Genomic DNA, 21594 nt, shown 5'->3' with positions numbered 1-21594 from the left:
CACAAATATACTCGACAAAGGACAACATTAATGTGGTAGTGGAAAAGATAAATCGGATGAAGAGAGCAGTTTTTTATGACAATAATGCACTGTGAAGTTTCTATTCCAGTTGCCTGATTACTGGATCAATTCATCAACACAGCAAGGTAAGAGAGTCAGTGCTAAAATCAAGCTCAGTTGTTACTCTATTTCTTCATTGAATAAAGTCTGAAACTACTGGAATAGCATTGCAAAGCAGCACAAGACAGGCAAAAGCACAGGAAAGACACACATTAAGGGAATACACAGGGTGATTAGTTGACTTTTGTATGAAACATAGCACTGGATTCATTTATAGATATTTTTAATGAGACTTCTCAGACATGGTATCATACACCTCTACAGCAGGTGGGACTTGAACTTGAACCTTATAGCTCAAATGTCAGGACACTACTATGTGCTACAAGAACCCTATGTTTCATGTGAAGTAAGTGGATTGCAATGGTTATTTTGCAGTGAATGTTCTGGTGTATTGTGGGAAGAAGAAAGTTGTGCTGGTCAGTAAGAAAGGGAGTGTAAGGTGTGGGCTGTTGGTGACGGGTTAATCAGGATTGCCATTGTTGGCACTGCAACTCTTCAATGGTGACCTGATTAAATCTGAGCTGGCTAGGTCACCTCCTCCCATTGTTCAGTTCCTCATGGTTTTGTACTCCCTCATCACCAAATAGTTGGTAGGAAGTTCGGTCTTGATGGCAATTCTGTATAGCGTTTATTCATGAGATATGGTCATCATTGGCTAGACCAGCATTTATTCCTTATCCCTAATTTCCCTTGAAGGGCTGTCTTTGTGAGTGGCTGCAGTCCATGGGATGGTAGGTACATCTCTAGTGCTGTTGAGAAGGGATTTTGACTCAGTAACAGAGAAGGAATAGCAATATAGTTCCAAGTTGGGATGGTTGTGACTTGGAGGTGGTAGTGCTCCCATGCAGCTGCTACCCTTGTTCTTCTAGGTGTTGGAAGGTGCAACAGGAGCTACTGCAATGCATCTTGTAGATGGTACACACTGCTGCTGCTATGTATAGTGGTGAAAGGAGGATATTTTGAATGAAGTAGATGGGGTACCAATCAGACATAGCAGAATGCCACTAATTATGACACACATACATTATGGGCGGCACAGTGGCACAGTGGTTAGCACTGCTGCCTCACAGCACCAGAGACCCGGGTTCAATTCCCGCCTCAGGCGACTGACTGTGTGGAGTTTGCACATTCTCCCCGTGTCTGCATGGGTTTCCTCCCACAGTCCAAAGATGTGCAGGTTAGGTGAATTGGCCATGCTAAATTGTCCATAGTGTTAGGTAAGGGGTAAATGTAGGGGTATGGGTGGGTTGCGCTTTGGCAGGTCGGTGTGGACTTGTTGAGCCGAAGGGCCTGTTTCCACGCTGTAAAGTAATCTAAATCTAATCTAATTAGTGCAGCAGGAATCTTTCACAGCAGTCCAAGAAGCAATTGAGGTGCTTCTAATCACCATTGTACTGGCTTACCAGATTTTATGTGGTAACATGGATTTCAATTTATGGGTGCTTCGAAAATATAAATAGATCGCATAAGAAAATTGTTAATCGTGTCACTAGCGGATAGTCCCAGCTACCTCCTGCTTTGTTGCAGTGGCTCAAATTCAGTTTGTTCCTGACAGATGCCAGGATGCTGCAAGTGCCCATGGTCAAACCCCAGGTGAGGCTGATGGAGCGGAATCCCTTTCGAGTCCATTATTGGGGAATGTTTTCATGCATTCCCTGAGAAGTCAGGTGCCTATAGTCACTTTCACCCTGTACCACCTGTAGCTTGAGCTGCTCTGCACAGCCTCTGTTCAATCTCTTCAGTCATGCTGCATTCCAAGGACACTGCATCCTGGTCTGCGAGCAACCTGTTTATGCCAAAACCTTGGAATCAGGCGTAACGTCCTTAATGCCGGTCACACCACTCACTGTGGACTTTAAAGAACCTGGGAAGGCACCAATCATTTGTGCAATTGTAGCAACAGCAATCAGCAACTGACCTGAAAGTAGTTGATGGTCCCATTAAATACCACAGGAGCAGATTATGTCCTTTATTTTAATCTTTATTCATAAGATGTAAGTATCATTGGCGAGGCCAATATTTATTGCCCGTCCCTGAATATCCCGATAATGGATAATGAGCTTGCTTCCTGAATTACTGCAGTCAATGGGGCATAGGCAAACACATTGTACTGTTAGGAAAGGAGCTACAGAGAACAACGAGATAGTTCCAAGTCAAGGTAATTTGTGATCATACATCTTGACTTTTGGGGTGTAGAGGGGCGGATTGGAAGGTACAGTTAAACATGCCTCATCGAGTTGCTGCCATACTTCTCATGAATGGTATATTGTGCACTGGTGTTGGAGTGAGCAAAATGCTAAGCTGATCAATGCAGTGGCAATCAAGCAAACTACTTTGTACAGGATAGTATTGAGCTTCATGAATATTGTTGTAGTTGCAGTCATTCGGACAAATGTAAAGGATTCCATCACACTCCTGAGAAGTGTCTTGTAGATAGTGGAAAGGCTTTGTGTGTCAGGAGTCAGGAGAGGAGTTACTTGCTAAAGAATTCCCAGCTCTAACTCGAGCTTGTAGCTGCACTATTTATGTGCCAGTCCAGTTAAGTTCCTTATCAAAGGACTTTGACACTGGAAGAATCTTCATTGGTAATGCCTTTGCGTGTTGAGGGAAGGTGGTTGGATTCTATCCCTGTTGTAGATGGCCATTAACTGGTACTTCGATGGTACAACTCTGTTTGACTGCTGCACATGTATTCAGCTGTGCAAGGTTAAGTGAGGGTGTTGGCTGGAATTCTGCACTCCAAAATTAGACCACTAGCATCAGATCTAATGTGCCAGCTCTGTATTCAGCTGGTAGTCATTTACCCTGTGTGTTTATATCCTCATTAATTCAGGCTCTGCACATTTGCCTGAAATGTATGTGAGCATTACATGTGCTGCTTTAGAGATCCAATCATATTGCTCATAAATATAGTTCTACCTTCCGATGAGCAGCCAGTTTATATTTACCATTAAAATGCAGTCCTCACTTTCTCCATTAAAATTCAAGCTTTATGGACAGGTAGCAAGGAATGTACTGGAAGGCTATAGATGTGAAGCATACAATATCTCGACATGAGTCAGGAAACCTTGATATGGATTGATGAATGAATACTCCAAGTCATAAAATTCTATGATAATCTAAACATATTGCCCTGAAGTAAACACCCTAGACCTTCTGACGGCCATTGGAATCCATCCAATGGTAATCCAGTCAAAGAAAAATGTAGAATCATCTTCCTAGCATATTTTGCAGTCGGGAATTGGAGTGTAGAGGGCTCCATCACAGTTGTTGTTCAGGCCTGAATGCAGTGCAATTGAAGGCAAAGCCTCGCTTTCCTTGACACTGGAAGACCTGGTAATAACTTTACATCCAACAGCAGCAGCAGCAAAGTAACCAGAGAGATCTACACTTAAAGATGGAAGTTTTACTGGTATTACATGGCATTTTATTATTTTTCCTGGTCGTTTTAAACATTTAGTGCTATTTTTAGTGATTATTTGTAATGTAATGATTTTTATTTCCCAAGATTTAATGTCATTGTTATCTACTAATTCTAAGCATAATTCATTTTTTCCTCATCATTTCAACATTCAATGTTACTTATTGTCTCTTCTAGAGTGTGAGTGTAGGTGAGTGAGGTGAGTGGGCAGTGGGGATGAGGCAAGTGAGTAAAGTGCAGGACAGAGTGGTAGGTGAGTAGGATGGTAGGTGGCAAGGTGGCAGATAGGTGGATGAGGGCTGAGGGTAGGTCAGTACGGGCGCACAGACTGATTGGTGGTGGGGTTCAGGTCTGGACAGATTGTCAGGTAGGATTTAGGGATGGAGTTATGTGTAGGAATGTCTGAGGGGGTTGGGGGAGGTGTGAGTGTTGGTGGGGTTGGGTATCCATGGGGAATAGTGGGCTTTGGAGCTTAATAAAAAGACCAAGTCAGATTTGAGGAAGTGTCAGGTCCATCAATGGGTTAACTGTCCAAGGGGATTCAGGATTGGAGAAGGTTAATCAAAGGGAGGGTGGTGTCAGTTTAATCATTATTTAGAAGTTAGGGTAGATTTTAATTTCGCTAACTGTTCCTGAGCAACTATTAAGTAAAGTAAGTCAGAACTACCCAAAGTCTCTAACTCTATCTCAGAGTCAGGGACCTTTATCAGAAGGTTCCAGATGCTGGATATGGGTCTAATGGAGGTTTAAACTTCTTGGACAATTCCTGTAGATTCAATTTCATAGGGACTTACACATGGTCCCAACATACAACTTACACCTATGCAATGACTCCTTTCGAGTCTGAACATCATGGCCAATAAACTTAAAAATACTAGATTTACACAATAAAGTATTACCATTAATTTCCCAACATTTCTGTTCAGTTTTGATTTGTGGCCTTTGTGGCTGTTACCTTGTCAGAAAAGCATGATTCTGTGTAATGGAATCACAATTGTGGGTAGAAGAGTCACTCTGTTTCCTTGGCAATGGTTTCCTTGGCTCTTCAGCATCAATCCCTGAGACATCTATGTTGCTTTTGCTAAGTCGTTTGCTGGAGCTTAAGTCAGATCCAGCATCATCTGTTAATAGCGTGCTATCCTTTTGTGGAAGGAAAAAAATTAACAGTGATTAGCAAACAGATTGTGAGAAACATCGGGCAGAATTCGTGCTTTTTCCAGTTCTTTACCGAACCTGTTGTAGACAGAAAATCTTTTTCAAAATTAGACCAATACCTACTGTTCTATCAAGGTGCGAAGAGCATAATTTAGTTCGTGCTGATAAGGAGCGAGGACATTACTATTGTCCTCAAGAGAGTTAAAGTCAGCACTATTCAAGAACACAGAGAAAAATAGAGAACATACTGTTTCTTCATGCTGAACAAAGCAGACTTGAATGCCAATTAAATCAGAAACAAATACCTGACAGGTTCAAACCCATTATCATCACTTGCACCTTGGTGCTAGGTCAATTGATTTTAGTTTAGTCAGTATTTAATTGTATAATTTCTAGTACCTGTATACTGCCAATACTCCCCCTCCTACTGCTGTTCTGGCTTTCACATGTTGGATGTGCGCTGTAACACAAGGCATCAAATCCCAGGATACCTCCAACACAGTCCCCAATCAAGCAAACCTATTGTGGATACAACAAAAACAAATGATCATTTCCTTTAGAATGCCACTCCATTTAATGGTTAAGCATGTTTGAGCTGAAGAGTGACCATATCGGTTTTCATACTGTGTTAAATTGTACTACCTACTCGTTGCATATATCAGGTGAGCCAAATGCAACTGCAGGTTTGGCTCTCGCCCCCAGAGTAATTATTGCTCGCCATGTCTTCAAACTCCACAATGGGAGAGCCAAATAATAGGTTTCATCCAGTGCAACTACCATTCCCCACATATTTATAGACACAATGGGACAGCCAAGCATAATAGCAGGTTTCAGTCTATTTAATTACCATTCTCTACAGCTTTGTAGCTTAGACCGGGACAGCCAGATGTAATAGCAGGTTTCTTCCTGTGTGAATTATCACATTCCATGTACTTAAACCCACAATAAAGGAACCAAATTTAATAACAGGTTCCTCCTCGTAATAACTGATCTCCATATAGCTATATTCCACATCAGGTGATATAACATTATACATTTCAATACACCTATATTGCACTTATGTGAATTTGTGTCCCATATTTGCAATGCAAACGTATTTTTTGTCCGTAGGGATACCTTTATTTCCTTGTAAAGCTCTGTGACATGGAAGTGTGCTTCCAAACACTTCTACCTTCCCATCCACCTCCCCCTACACCACCTAAGATGCTCTTTTAGGAACCTATTCAATTAGCAGTTGACTCCACAGTTACATTCCCCAATTCCAAACATGTTCTCCGCTATTCTTGATCATAAGGAGTGACCACTAACTGATCCAAAGAGCACGATTTAGTTGTGCCACCAATTTCAGTGACAGGCCTCCTGTGAATTGAAGTTCAGGATTGAGATCAGGAAGGAATGCTGGCCTGTTCTGGATGGGTGGTGATAGTGAGAAATACCTGGGTCAATCTGGGTTCTCTTCATCACAATCCGGTGGACCCCCTCTTCTTGGAATCTTCCACTTTGTTGAAGTGTAACTGTTTTCCTGTTTATCTGGCTAATGGTTAGTGAACAATGTTTGAGAGGCTTACTGATTTACATCTGGCTCCCTTCCCATGATCTTCAATTATAATCTGCCCTTCCAAATGAGTGGCAATGACAATGCCTTTCCCTAAAGGTGTGGTTGTGCCTGGTGATATCAGTAGGTTTGACTGCTATTTCACCCAGAGGCTCCACAATGAAGGAGGTTAAGACCTACAGAGACTGCCTCTGATTCCAATCGTAAGGCTTGACTGTAACTGTTAAAAATCATCCAGGTTCCTATGCTACAAAGATCAATAGAATTTGGAGTTCACAGTGGCACCACCTGCTTGATTCTCATCCTATTTTTGTTAACGTCAGACATATTGTTATTTCAGTCTTCAGTGATTCTCTGTTTGATTATGTGATTTTCTTTCGTATTGATGCTTCCTGTGTTTAATTAGTTGGGGCAGCACAATGGCTCAGTGGTTAACACTGTTGCCTCACAGCGCCAGGGACCCAGGTTCGATTCCAGCCTACTGTCTGCATGGAGTTTGACATTCTCCCTGTGTCTGTATGGGTTTCCTCCGGGTGCTCTGGTTTCCTCCCACAGTCCAAAGATGTGCGGTTTAGGTGAATTGGTCATGCTAAATTGTGCATAGTGATAGGTGCATTAGTAGGGAGTAGGTGAATGGGTCTGGGTGTGTTACTCTTCGGAGAATCGGTGTGGACTTGTTGGGCCGAAGGGCCTGTTTCCGCACTGTAGTGAATCTAATCTAAGCATGGCATTCCAACCAGAACTCTATCAACAAACACATCAATTTAGACCTCATCTATCACCCCCTGAGAAAAGGAACCAGAAGTGACTTCACCACAGGAAATAACATCGCCACAGGAAATGACATCACCAACCCAAAGAAACCCAAACATATAAATAGAAAGCAGGAATTATCAGCATTGCTTTGCATGAGGTCCACTGAAGATGTTACCTAGTAAGGTAACAAAACGTCTGGAAATGAACTTTCAACTCAGCGAGCAAACCTACATCCAAGAGTAGATACTTTAAAGCACTGTAAGTAAAGTTCCTACACACACACACACACACACATATTTCTGTATCATCTCTGCATAGCTTCAAGATATAGCAGTTGTTACCTATGCATAAGACTTCTCATTACTGCACATATAATGAAATTTAGTTAACAAACCAGCAAATACACAGGAATAAGTACCAGTTAAAACTGCCACCTGAATCTTCATGAATGTTTAGGATCATGTTAATCTCTGTCAAGTGTCTGTTATTTTTCTTAATTTTATTTGGAAGTCTCAAGGATATTTATTTATATTTAAACACAAAATCAAAATCGGATGCTATCATGAATATTGACAATGAGAGTGCTTCATGCACTTGATATATAACCACATCTCAGCAAATAATTAAATCTAGAAATTATCACTTCAGTTTCACTGGAGCTTAATCTAAGGGTGCAAAGCTAACAATCCATGAAAGTGTCACATACACAACGTAAAATCTGCACTGTAGTAGGGCTTTATTACATCTGTAGCTAAGGCAAAATCATTATATAATAGAAATGTTTGCAAATCTATGCCCTAGAAACTGCAAAGTAACACATTTGGCAAGAATTCAAAGGAAGCTATGCACTCCCTGGAAAATCAAAGTTGAAGTGAAGTGGAGAAATAGAAGGATCCAGAAAGTCAGCTACACCGATCATGTGAACACATGATAATCAGGCTATGAAAGACAACAACAAAAGCATTCAGTATATTTCTGGAGGGACAGAATTGAAAAGCAGAAATTGTCCTAAGTACTCACGACCAATATGCAGCAAGTCTCCCCATATCTGTGGAGAAGCTTAAAAGAAAATTGGATTTTTTGGAGAAACCATGGGATGGAAAAGTGAGAGGTGAAAACGGATGGCAGAACCCACACAGGCATGTTGCTGACAGCAATCAACTAAAAACCCATTGCCAGGGCCACCAATCAAAAAGGGACAGTATCCTAACCCGAAGAACTGATGGCTTAATCTGACAGGCCAGCAGCTCAGCAGTGCCCCCACAAACAGTGGCGATTGCTAAGATTGCAGTTCCAGGTCGAGGCTGCCCCAATGGTAGATGATTCTCAATGACAAAGGTTCAGGATTTGCCATTTCATGTATTGGGGATTGAGGGGAATCTGCTGACCACAGAGATGCTGCAGCCATGACGGTGGCCATCAAGGACTACAGCATGCCTGTAATGTGGACCATTACGGCATGCAGATACTTTTCACTCAGCATTTCTTCCACATGGCAACAAGTAACAAACCACTTAAGCAGTTCAATGGGTTTTCCAGTGATCAGTCAACATCCCACTACTGACAATAGAGCAGTGGCCACTCTGAGACGTCACACTCCCCTCTCCATACCTTTCCTGACATTCTGCCAATCTTCCATACTTCTTGTCCATCCTTGAAAGGGCCAGAAACTTCCAACCAATGTTTGACGTCTATGACTTTTCGTTGTGTTCTGATGAAAGATCACAAACCTAAAAGGTTGGCTAATGCGTCTCTTTCAACAAATGCAACCTCACCCACTAAGTATTTAGACCTTCCTTCTGCTTTTACTTCAGATCACCAGTATCGACAGTAGTTTTTCTCTGGTGGTTGTGAACTTAAGGTAAAACTAAAGGAAGAGACCAGAGGCCAAAGGCAGGCTATCTTCAAAAAGAAAGATCCATAACAATAGAATAACAGTTTATTTTTGGCAGTCTACAGGCCATGAGAAACAGGCCGAGAAAAAAATATTGAGTCTTCAAGTGCAGCAAGAAAATATCAGTGAGTTAGTATTTGGCTGTGCATATCAGGAAAGATAGAGATGGCGAAAATCACATCTGGTGAATGTGCACAAGGTTACTGGAAAGAAATTTTGTGACTGATCACTTGAGTAAGATAGAATGAAGGTAGGAGTGATACTTTACTGTGGTTGAGTGTCTGTGATGGATATTGCTGAGAGAAAGGATTAAATCTTTGTCTTTGCTGCTTATGATACTGTCTTTCCAAATTGTCACATGCTTTTTCTCCCCTCACTTTTTGTATAACCAATTTACTTATTTTATTACCAGTGAATTGACAGTCTTTTGTGAATGCGCTCAGTGACTGACCAGCATGGTAATCAGACTTCAAAATTAAAACAGCTGGACGGAATTTTCCCATTTTCTCGCTTTTTTCTGAGTGAGATTTATGTTGCCTGGTCCATCAGGTCTCTTGTCACTTTTAGCACATTATCTACCGCCCCTCGCATTTCATTCAATCTGCAAATGGCTTCTTTGGTGCCATTTTGAGGCATCATGCAACAAGAAAGGTTGAAATATTCACCACTTTGGGAAAGTACAATGTTTACATCACTGGCACCACAGTAAAACCCCATCACTACAGCACCTGAGAGGCAGCAAATCAGGAAATTGTCTTTACACTGTGAGATACCAGTGTAATCCCTGAGGAGTCCAGTTTTACCTCTGAGGAAATGTCCCAGAAAGGCAAGTTCACTCCATCATTCACAAGCAGGTTCCTGAAAGTGCTGGTGGATAGAGTGATGGAAAGGAGGACTGTTCGTTTTCTGCTGATCAGTAAAGGAAGCCATCAAATTCAATCAGCATGACATGCAGAAATGCAGGGAGAAGGTTAATTAACTTCAGTGTGAATCTGCTGCGTAAGTCCCATGATCATCTCTCTGCTCCCTTCCACTCACAGCATCACCAGTCATCCCTACTCTGCCAATGTACCAACCACTCTCCAATGCTCATGGACTGCAACTCTCATTATTGCATGCACCGTGTCCACTCAACAGTTCTCACCTGCCTCAGCGTCCCAAACTACGAAACATATACAAAATACCCTGCAAGGACTGCAACAAATTGCAAGGACATACAGGCAGGAAACTAGCTACCAGAATACATGAACACCAACTAGCCACCAATAGACATGACCAACTATCACTGGTATCCATACACACAGACGATGAGGGACACCAGTTCGACTGGGGCAATACATCCATCCTGGGACTTGTTAAACAAAGACATGCACTGGAATTCCTAGAGCCCTGGCATTTAAACTGGAACTCCATTAACAAGCATTTAGATTTGGACCCCATTTACCAACCTCTCAGAAACAGAACCGGAAACGATAACACCTACCACAACAAACCAATCCAGATAAATAGAAAGCAGGACAGAACACCAGTGCTTCACGGAGGCTCACTAATGATGTTACCTAGCATGGTGGCAAAACATCCAACAACAAATCTTTCAGCTCAGTAAACAAACCTACAACCTGAACCATTCATGCACTTCTTACTCATTTTGGACAACTTATGGCATCCCTTGTTCATGTGTCACCTTTAACTGCTTTTCCATCTGCTGTCATGTTATTGATCTCTCACTTTAGCTCATTGTAGGAAACATCCCTCCTACTACAGCAGCCTGACTGCTGGGCCTGTCATGCCTGGACTGGTTGCACCTGACCTGCAGGACTGACCATGGCCAGCTCCCCCAGACCGGAGTCCATTGAGATCTCGGCTGTCTGTGGCAGTACCCTCTGACTGACTGTAGTCCCTTTTAAGTAGACTAAGGACTGCTCCCCCTTGACTTTCACGCATGAAGCACTTAGAGTATTTGCCTTGTTAGGTGCTGACACATGCTGTGGATGTGATATTGACATGGCATGCTGCAGTACAGAAACATGTTCGACTGCTCACTGCTCTGAATCATGACAAGCTTCATGACTCTCCCTTTGTGCTATAAAGCAATGCAAGCCACAGAAGGTCACAGCTTCCAAATAAGAATGAAGTGAGTGAGTACTGAGTATGCAAGCCTTAGGCCATAAGATGCATTTTCTGCATATATACAAGATGCACATGTGTCCCTACATAGAAAGGGACCTGACAGAAGCTTGCAAGTAACAAGTGTCCCAGAGGTCCAAAGTGACATCTTGATAGGCTGACATGGTGAGTGATTTGGCTTGAAAGCAGGCATGGTAATGTGCTGAGGCTGGTGGACTGCTAATGTCAACTTGCTTGGCTAAAGGGTGGAAGAGGTTAGTGGTCTGTCTAACACAAGGAGCACTGTGGCAAAGACGGTTATTTTTGTCACTCATGGGATGTGAATATTGTCGGCAAGGTCTAGTTTCTTTGGGATGGAGAGGAGAATTAAAAACTGCAAAGAAATGAAGTTAGTTAATAACAAGATGCAAATGCATGGCATCGAGGCAGTTGCCATTCATTAGCAAGATTCTGAACTTGTCATTTCAACCCAAAGGGAAAATCAGACACTACTTTTCTTTTCATCAAGAATCTGATTTTTACTATATTTTCATGCCACTCCCCAGGCTGCTCAAGGAGCAGAGTATTCGGTTCATGATCTAGCAATCCAGATCTCTCTGCTTTCTCTGGAATCCAGCATTACCATAAGCTGGGATCATTACACAGATCAACCTTCACATGAGTTAAGCTTTGGTTGTCTGAGCAACAAATGTTGGAGGAAACAAATCTTTTGCCCGAAAGAGGTGATCAATGGAGAATCAGTGGTCTGTTTGCAAGAAATAAAATTCTGCAGGTGCTGTGAATCTGAAATAAGATGTTAGAGAGCACCCTTAGAAAGCAAAGTACAGAGATAACACTTCATTCACACTCCAAGACCTGTACAGCTCTTCATTAGCTGGTCAGAAGAATTGAAACATAAGTCCTCCCTCCTCAGGTACCTACTTGCTTTCAGCATTTTCTCTTGATTCATTATCATTATCTTTCACTCACTGAAAATTATAGGGTATTATTTTGGAATCAATTTTGTTTTATCAAGATTTACTGATGATCCATATAACTTTTTCTCAAATATCTGGGTTTTAATAGGTTACTTCCTTTCTCATTTTGATAAAACATAAAGAAGCAGCAGAAAAACCTTGGGTTTCTAAGTCAGCAGTAAAATAGCTTTCATGCTCCATACTTACTCTATAATTCATGTAACATTAACATTAATTACTATCAGCTACAATTTTCAGTTTTTAATATTTTACCAGTACAGAAAATCCAATAGAATACTTGACAGAAGACTATCAGCAGCTATATATTCTTAATCAATATGCTTTGATAAGCAACAGTATTGTATCATGTGATGCGAATGACAATGATGTTTGGATAAATTCTGTTGAATTTTGCAGAGGAACATCTATATATTACATATATATCTCAATTCTAACTACATGAAGTAATTATGCATTATTGCAGCAGTCCGAAGTTCTGAGATTATATACATGTTCCCAACTGCCTCAGCGTTTGAAGATAAATTAAGTTAGTTTGTACACACAGTGGGAAACAGAAAATCAAAGCGAGATTTTATCTATTCGGGACAAGCCATTCATCTTATCTCCCATTGGAATGAATCACCATAAGTTTTGATTCATAGATTCACAGAATCATTCACGAGTGAAATGCAGAGCCCTCTATCCATCCCAAAGAAAATAAATATCACAGTTCTCTTCAAAGATGCTGTCTTAATCCTTTAGGTCTACCTCCCCTGATTATGGTATTCTGTACAAAGCAGCAAAGAACAAAGAAAATTTACAGCGCAGGAACAGGCCCTTCGGCCCTCTATGTCTGAGCCAATCCAAATCCACTGTCTAAACCTATCGCTCAATTCCTAAGCATCTGTATCCCTCTGCTCCCCACCTACTCATGCATCTGTCCCGACGCATCTTAAATGAATCTACCTTGACTGCCTCTACTACCTCTGCTGACAACACATTCCAGGCACCTACCACGCTCTGTGGAAAGCACTTTGTGCTTGTATCCCCCTTAAACTTTTCACCTCTCACCCTGAATTTGTTGAAATTAAAGGGAGTACCATAACGTTCTTTCTTCTAGAGTTATATCCAGGGAAGTCATCTACATATTATGTCTGTCTTGAGCTATCTGAGTCGTTTAGCTGTGAGCCTGTAGCCACCACAAACTTAGTTAAAATTACACCAAGCTGTTCCCAAGTTGGATCCTTACAACTAAAAAAACGTCTGTAGGAGATTTAAATCCATATTAAAAGTTAGTGTGAAAAGCCACTGCATCACATCATTCTTAACATTACCTATCATTTTTGGTTGCGTGGGTACATTAAAAGGTATAAGAATACTTTCTAGTTATCCAATCTGGCTGCATGAAATGAATACCTCTCAAATCAACCACTCCTTCAACAATTCATCAAATTCTTCCTTTCCATATATCATCTGCCTCCAGTTCTGAAGAAGATTGGAATCGAAATGTTTATTCTGTTTCTCTGTGTACAGATGCTGCTAAAATTGCTGAATTTCTCCAGCATTCTCTGTGATTGTTTCAGACTCCCAGCATTTTTATTGTTTGTGACTCTCGTGTGTGTCCAGATAGGTCCTTCAACACATTCAGTACCCTCCCTGTGAAGTGATATGTACACCAACATGGGAATACTGCCAAGAATGTTATACCATTACAGCTGGGAAATATACAGCTGACTCCTGGACGAACAGGTTCCACATCCCCATATCCATTTAATTCTAAAACCTGTTCATTCTTGCATTGGTTGATTAAAAGCCCTCTTTCTCAGGAAATCAAGACTCACTGGCACCAAAGGAGCTGAATCACGGAACAAACTCACTGACATTGGATGATTGCCTATGGCCCTTAGTACGTATATCTGCAAAATTGGTAAACTGCAGGTCCTCTGCATTATCTTGACCTGAGAAAAGGTTAACATCGTTGTTTATGAAACCATATACAAACGGGCCACGAAGTGTAATCCATTCACGACATTTTAACAGTTATGCTGGAGTTTGAACAATGGGCCATTCTGAATCGAGTACTAACCTGTCCATTGAATCCAATCCCATCCGCAGACTTCAGGAACTCATTGTAAATCTGATTTGCTCTACTAATCACTGTTGTGACTGCATCCTGATATTGTGGGGAAGAAATTGCGAGCAGGGGCAGTGCAGCCAATGGAATATGATCCGCACTGCTACTCAAACAGCCTTCATCATAGCTGTATGGATTTAAGCTGCAGAGGAAAGAGAAATCGAAAGTCAAAAGGCTGAATGGTTTAAAGAAAATTAAGCCTGTCCTTTACTTTTGATCTGGGATCATGCTGCTTAGAAAAAACTAACTCTTTATCTGTTTCTTTATCTGTGCCAATCATGGGATCTCTGCTGACATTTCCAGAAGTGCATTTACTAAGATCTAAAAATGAAATAATGCCTCATTCAAAAAAACCTAAAATATTTTCTTTCTTTAGTCCAAGAACCTCCAGGAAACCAATTGCCAATAAATGATACTATCTTCTCTGTCTCTTGCCTCGAAATATTTTCAAATTTCTGTCAGAGAGACACAAAAAAACGTTACAAAAATACAGCTGTAATACTGTAGACAAAATAAAAATGACCAGGTTTCTGCTGAAATCTTCAAACCAATTGTTTGCACAGTCTCAATGGATTTCTTTCTTCATCATTGAATAACACCAGTCTGCTGCAAAACGTATTCGGCTATTCCTGCAGCAGTTGGTCCAAAGACGTGGATGGTAATGGAATGGGAATGCACAGTTACAGTCAGTTCTGCTTAACACGCATTTCTTCAATGCAAATTGGCTAAAACACTATTGAAAAATTTAGGCCATTATTTGTAGAACATGAACTTGTATTGGCTATAACACGATTTCCTGTCCCATTGGTTTAAATGGTACGCGATTTTCTTTTAACTCAGGGTCGCACAGGAACTGAACAATCGCATTATATCAAATATGTAGGTAGGTGGCATAGTGGAAACACAGTGGATACAAGAGCTCTTACAGTTTATAAACAAAAACCTTCCCAGTGATGTGCTATCAAATCAATCTCCATCTGGCGGGACAGTTCAGACTTTTGAATCAATAGAAATGGTGTTACAGCACACCGTGCAGAGTTTAGTATAAATCCCCAACTAACTGCACAATGACATGCAGCGAGTCAGCAAATAAAACCTGACTGAACCCATGTGCAAACTCTCCTTTTTATTCAACAAAGATTGACTTATTATCTTCCACCTCCTTGAGAATATTGTTTGAAGCATTTATCCAAGTACCTTTGCAGTACTGTCATGGATCTGATTTTGTGCCAGATTCCTCCAGGGACTGAGCACAAAAATGAAGGCTGACCCTCCAGTGCAGAGAGCTCTGAACTGTCAGTGGTACCGTCTTTCTGACAGGACATTTTTCTGAGGACCCCAGTCTGCCAGACGGATGTCAAAGCTCCCATGGCAAGAGAGCCTTTCATCCCTGTCTTCGCACCAATATTTATCCCTCAATCAACCTCACAAGAAAATAAAAAATGATCTAGTCATTGTCATATTTCTGTTTGTGGGAATTTGCTCCAAACAACCCGATGGCCGTGTTTCCCACATTATAACATTTCATTGATATGAGATGTACGATGATCAAGAAAGATGTTCTAAGAATGTAGCATCTTTTTTCCTTTTTTTTTAAAGGTAGTGGCCAATGGGACCACATCAGCTCTATTACAACGAGATCCAAACTCAATAGCAGTGCAGCATTTACCCTGCATCCCCTGTGAATCTAAAGATGGTCAGTGCTGAATTTCTGAGCTGTTCTATTTGATACTGTCACTGTGCATCTAATTTTCACAAGTCTCTTCATATTTATTAAATCCAAAGTTCGCTTATTTTAGACCATATTAAGGACGAAGTCATCAGAATGCATTATCTGTGAAGTGACTGTGCACTGATCCAGGTGATAAATGATGTTGGTCATCCAGCACCAAACATCTGGTTCACCAACTGCTATTTTATTTTGGTCACCGGGGCTTAATTACCGTTAGAAAAGCCATCCTTTTGCTTTTAGTGATTGTGCAAACTCCTAAAGCACATGGAATAAAAACAGAAATGACTCAGACCATAAGGACTGTGTCCTGCACAGTTTAAAATCAATGTCCATTAATTAGTACCGTTCTGCAATTACATCAGCACTGTCACACACGTAATGAAAACAAACTTATTTCTCTCTGGTGTCGATTCAGTGTAATGTAATGTAACATTTTTTTAAAATTGTAAATACGGTAAATACCTATTTGAAGAAATATTGCAAAATGTGAAACTTGCAGTATTTTCACCTCATTCTAACAAGAACATCTCATACATCCTGTTAATATTGATCGGTTTTCTAACAGTTCTATTTTTAGATCATCATCTTGCTGTATCATTGCTTTCCTGTGCACAGACATCGGCAGTATTTTGATGTTAAACATATACACTTATGGGAATGTGACAAGTAGGCCACCAAAGGAATGAATATTAGATTGATAACAATTCTGTTTCAGTTTAAATTAGGTCTGATTTGCAAGAATCGTTTTTTTTTATTACCAGTACCATGGTTCCTCAGAGGTACAGGCAATAAATTGCCATTTTAAGGACATTTATTCTTCCTACTTTTAAGAGCAGAGATCCCCAAGGCTCACTTCTGAACTGTATAATTCTGAATCATACTTTGCTTTTGAATTCACATCAATTTTTCAGCACAAGAACAACCTATGTGACATAAGTGGGACAGATTTAAATTGATGTGCAAATTGAGTAAGGGTGATGTGAAAGAAAATAAAAATTAGCTCAGTGTGTAGTTAGAGTTGGGAATGCACTCCCTGGAAATGTGGTGGAGGCAGGTTCAATTGAGGCACTGAGCAGGGTAGTGGTCTGCAGCAGCATGTAGAGATTTGGGGAAAAGTCAGAAGATTGACATGAGGTAATATGGATAGTACAGGCATGATAGACTGCATTGTCTCCTTCTAGGCTGTGATAATTCTGTGATTCGGAGAGATTCAGGTTGTAAGTTTGCTCACTGACATGGCAGGTTTGTTTTCCAACATTTCATCACCATGCTAGGTATCATCATCAGGTAACACCATACCTACCATACTTACAACCTCAACCTGAGCTACAAATCTTCTCAAAATTCGCATTGTACGAGGTTAATTTTAACCTCCTAGGGAAGGTGTAGGTCAAAAATTTTCATGTTTTTGTACTTATTGTTGCAAAACAGAGAGCACTGAAATTAGTAAAGTTTGATAACCTTTGTTAGGAGCTCTCAGTTTGAAAGTTGGCTTCTGCGTTGTCTTTTTTAGACTGATTCAAAGATGGATTCCTGCAGTGAATGTGCCTTATCGTGGAGATCACATGACCAAATCAATCGAGGAGGCACATTAGTATACTGCTGCATTTCTATCCCAAACCTTCCTTTTTTCATAAAGAAAAACAAAAAAATGTGCATGCATTATCTTTAACTTTGCAAGTTACCCATGTTAAACATGATGCATACAACTGTCTTCATAGGGTCATACGATCATAGAGCACAATAAATGGCCCTTTGGCCCATCGAGTCAGCGCAGTCAAAACCAACCACATTGCTATCCTAATTCCATTTTCCGGTAGTTGGCAAATAGCCTTGCCATGGCAAGTTTTCATCTAAATATTTTTTTTAAATGTTACAAAGGTTTCTGCAGGCAGTGAGTTGCAGATTCCCACCACCCTCTGGGTGAAAAACATTTTCCTCTCATCCCGTCTGAATCTCCTGTCCCTTTTCTTAGATCTATGCTTCTGGTCATTGATATCCCCATCAACGATTGCTTCCTGTCTATCCTGTCTAATGCTCCTCTTAATTTTACACATCTCAATCATGACCCCCCCCCCTCCCCCCCCCCCCACACCATCCCACCCTGACAGTCTCCTCTGCTCCCAGAAAAACAACTCTAACCATCCGATCACCTCCAATAGTAGTTCATTATCCTCATCAGTCTCTACACATGAATTGCACATAGAGGGTGGAATATTCCCAAGTTTGTGCATAATGGCAAAAGATTTGGGAAAATCACAAGAGAAGTCGAGTCAGGTCTTTTTCGACATCAGGAGCAACAAGTCACATGATCCTAATCAGTTCCGGATGTCAAGCCAAGGTTCTTGCTTGACAGCGATGACAGGTCAGGGGGCTACTGCTCACTATCACTCTCATTACTCCCTTATCTTGCCTCACTAATTTTCAGGTTCCATTTGCTTGTCTGCTGGAAAGAAAGTAGATACCGAGAATTCCTGGCGTGAAAGTCAGAGTGGGTACTGGCAACTCCAGCTTGCCACTTACTCATCCCAATCTCCATCCTGGACACCTGGGACCAATGTCTCAATGTATATGTCATGGGAAGCGACCACACGCAGCCCACACTCATGGACGGTGGTATCTGGCACATATCAGCCTCTCTGCATCATGGTGAAACATTTGCGATCCAAATCATTGCTGCACTTTGGTGTGCATTTGCACCTCTCATTGATTGGCTGCTAAAGGGACAGTTAGCATGGAGGGACAGGCACCCAGATTGGACCAGGTTGCATCTCAGGGCTACTCGCATGATCTCTTAGCGCTCATTCACTCCGAGCCCGCCTAGATGTTCACTGCATCCCTGATGTGTCTTGCATATTAGTGCTCTTCTTCACCCTTCCCTGTAGCCAGAGCGTAAAGGCTCACAGTTTTATTGCATTGCCCTACAGTTTGGAATAGGCACAAAGCCAGGCAGCCTCTCATGCTGGTCAGTAGTCACCAGTCAAGGGGATGCCATGCTAATCTCATCCTGGCAGCTTATATGGCAAACACACTGCATATGCTGCAAGCAACTGGCCATATCTTAAAGTCTAAGGGGAGTTGTCCTCAGGGAAAGTCCAATGATTCAGTCAGGAAGACCCTGCACAGTAAGTCAAAGGCAGCCTCAGATGTCAGTCCACAGTCAGTGACCCAGTTGTGGAGGTGACAGTCCTGTGATCTTTACCACTACAATCCAGGGAGCGGGTCAACATGAGCCAAGGCAGCCCAATCGGGGAGTCTCAGGAACATCGTCAGGGAGCTGGTCTGGCCACCCATCATTCACGTCATCCAGCTAAGTCACTCAAGGCTGTTGATTTCTAGTCAGTCTGCAGTTTCCATCCATTAAACACCAATGGGCGCTTATCAGGGAGCTAGCACTGCAAAAGGGAGGTAGGGGAACTAATTCATGGAGACTGGAGGCAGAGCTTCCGGATGCAGAGAGGATAATTCTGTTGAGCATGGCAGAGAAAGGAGTCAGGGTTTGATGATGGTAAGTGACAAATTGGCAGCCAAAGGGGTTATTCGTTGATGGATCCTGCCCTGAGCCTGGAATAGGGCCTCAGAAAACTCTGGGAGCTTTAAATTATGCAAAATATATTTAGCATGGGAAAAGATCACAGTCGTGCAGGGTTCCTTCCTCATGGTCACTGATCAATCTCACACCCAACAATTGGAAATTCATGTTATTTACAAATACTGCTGGCTGCTTCTATTGAGCTCAAGTGCAATAATTTATCCTTTACACTGCACGGAAACAAAAGATGGCTGTGAAGTCCAATGCCCTTGCCATCTCACTGTCTTTATCCACGGAGTCATTGATTATTTCATTCACACAATGCAAGAGGGCATTGGTCAGCTCTTGCTGAACTGGTGCCTAATAGCCTGTGATACACCAGGTATGTGACCTGTGAAGCCCTAGAATGCTATAGTAGACATGAATACTACATTCACCTTGCAGGTTACAGGTGTGAGGGTCCCATTCCCACCGAATCCATGAGGCTGTAGAACACCAGCATTTCAGTGACTACTTCCACATCTCTGGTGTCATCTTGCCAACATTTCCTGGGCATTAGTTCTTGTCGCTGCATTGCGCCAGTGCCCGTCAGCTACAAAGCCTTCCCTGGATGGCTGCCTTCTGATCAGGCTTCCCCTCAGGTGCGAGCATTGCAGCCACTGTCATTGGCCAACTCTGCCATTGTGCATTCTCTCCTCCAGATCCCCAACTGCACCTTTGATCAGTCTTCCATTAATCCATGACCCAACACCTTCTCCACACTCTTCTACCCCTCACCCACCCCACTTCCCTCACTCACCTCTGTCTCACCTTTGCTAGTCCCCAGCTTTCATACAAGCTGCCATTCTCCTGCTCCTTATGCGCTTCTGCTTCATGGAGTAACGAAGAGAATCACTTACATTAGAAATAACCGCTCAAAGCTGTCTGTTGCACATAGGAGAGCCGTGTGCACTGCTGACTAAATCTTGAAGGTAGGACATAATTCCCAAATGTTTTAATATAATCAGCATTCATAGCAAATAAGCAGCTGTCATGGAAAGCCTACCAGTTCACAATCTGGGTTTCCAACCCTTTATGGAAACCTGAAGTGTGGCCCTCATTCTAACAAGTGTCCAATCCCGGGATAATTCCTGCTCTTACAGGTCACATAAAATGGCACCCAATCTGATTCTGAATATGATGATCCTTAGTTTCTTATATGTTACTCTCACATGAAGTGCTCATGGTCAGTCCAACAATCACTTTTCACGGTTATTAAACCTAATGTGACTTTATATTAAATTTAATTGATCAGGCAGAGTCATTTAAAAACCTGCATTCTTGTATGTCGTTTGCATCAGTTTGTTTGGGCTTGTTCACAGAGTCTAACAGCACAGAAACAGGCCCTTCAGCCCATCATGTCTACACTGATCGACATATACCAAACTGCACTCGTCCCATAGGCTACTAGGCCCTGGTGTTTAAAGTATTCATCCAGATGCTTCTTAAACATTGCAAGAAAACCTGGTTCCACCAACTCCGCAGGCAGCACATTCTGTATTTTTACCATCCTCTGGGTGGTGGAAAGAAATTCTCAGTTTTCCTCCAAACCATTTACGCCTCACCTTAAACCTGTGCCCTCTGCTCTTAGATACATCTGCCATGCAGTAAAGATTCTCCTGATCTACTCTATCTATGCCTCTCATCATTTTGTAAACCTCAGCCAAGTGGCCCCTCAGCCTCCTCTGCTCCAGAGAAAACAAACCCAGCCGATCCAATCTCTCCTCACAACTAAAACTTTTCATCCCAGGCAACATCCTGGCGGATCTCCTCTGCACCCTCTTGTGCAATCACATCTTTCCAATAGTGGGGGGTCCAGAACTGTACACAGTATTCCATCTGTGGCCTAACCAATTATTTTTTTAAAAACTGTAACACAACTTCATTGCTCCTATGTTCAATGCCCTGGTTAACGAATATGAGCATCTCATATGCCTTCTTCATCACCCTGTCTGCATGTGCTAACACCTTCAGGGATCCAGGAGAAAGTGAGGACTGATCATGCTGGAGATCAGAGTCACAAAGTGCAGCACTGGAGAAGCACAGTCAGTCAGGCAGCATCTGAGGAGCAGGAGAGTCAACTTTTCCAGAATAAGCTCTTCATCGGAAATGTGGAGGTGGCCCAAGGGGGCTGAGAGATAAATGGGAGGGGGATGGGACTGGGGGGGACACA

General features: G+C 41.9%; 1 protein-coding gene across 5 annotated transcripts in view; it reads right to left on the bottom strand.

The window, feature by feature from the left end:
• pitpnm3 (PITPNM family member 3) overlaps positions 1 to 21594 on the bottom strand; it is a 668094-nt gene that overhangs the window by 127744 nt on the left and 518756 nt on the right. For all 5 annotated transcript variants that reach the window (XM_072589641.1, XM_072589638.1, XM_072589639.1 and 2 more), the window contains 3 exons: positions 14071 to 14260; positions 5096 to 5215; positions 4497 to 4681 (listed from right to left, as the gene is read on the bottom strand). In XM_072589641.1, the coding sequence (XP_072445742.1) occupies positions 4497 to 4681; positions 5096 to 5215; positions 14071 to 14260 (495 nt within the window). The remainder of the gene's footprint in view (positions 1 to 4496; positions 4682 to 5095; positions 5216 to 14070; positions 14261 to 21594) is intronic.

Source organism: Chiloscyllium punctatum, chromosome 19 (genome assembly GCF_047496795.1).
Source record: "Chiloscyllium punctatum isolate Juve2018m chromosome 19, sChiPun1.3, whole genome shotgun sequence".
NCBI classification, from domain to species: domain Eukaryota; kingdom Metazoa; phylum Chordata; class Chondrichthyes; order Orectolobiformes; family Hemiscylliidae; genus Chiloscyllium; species Chiloscyllium punctatum.
Note: the sequence above shows the minus strand (reverse complement) of the source record. Positions and strands in the feature narration are given on the sequence as shown.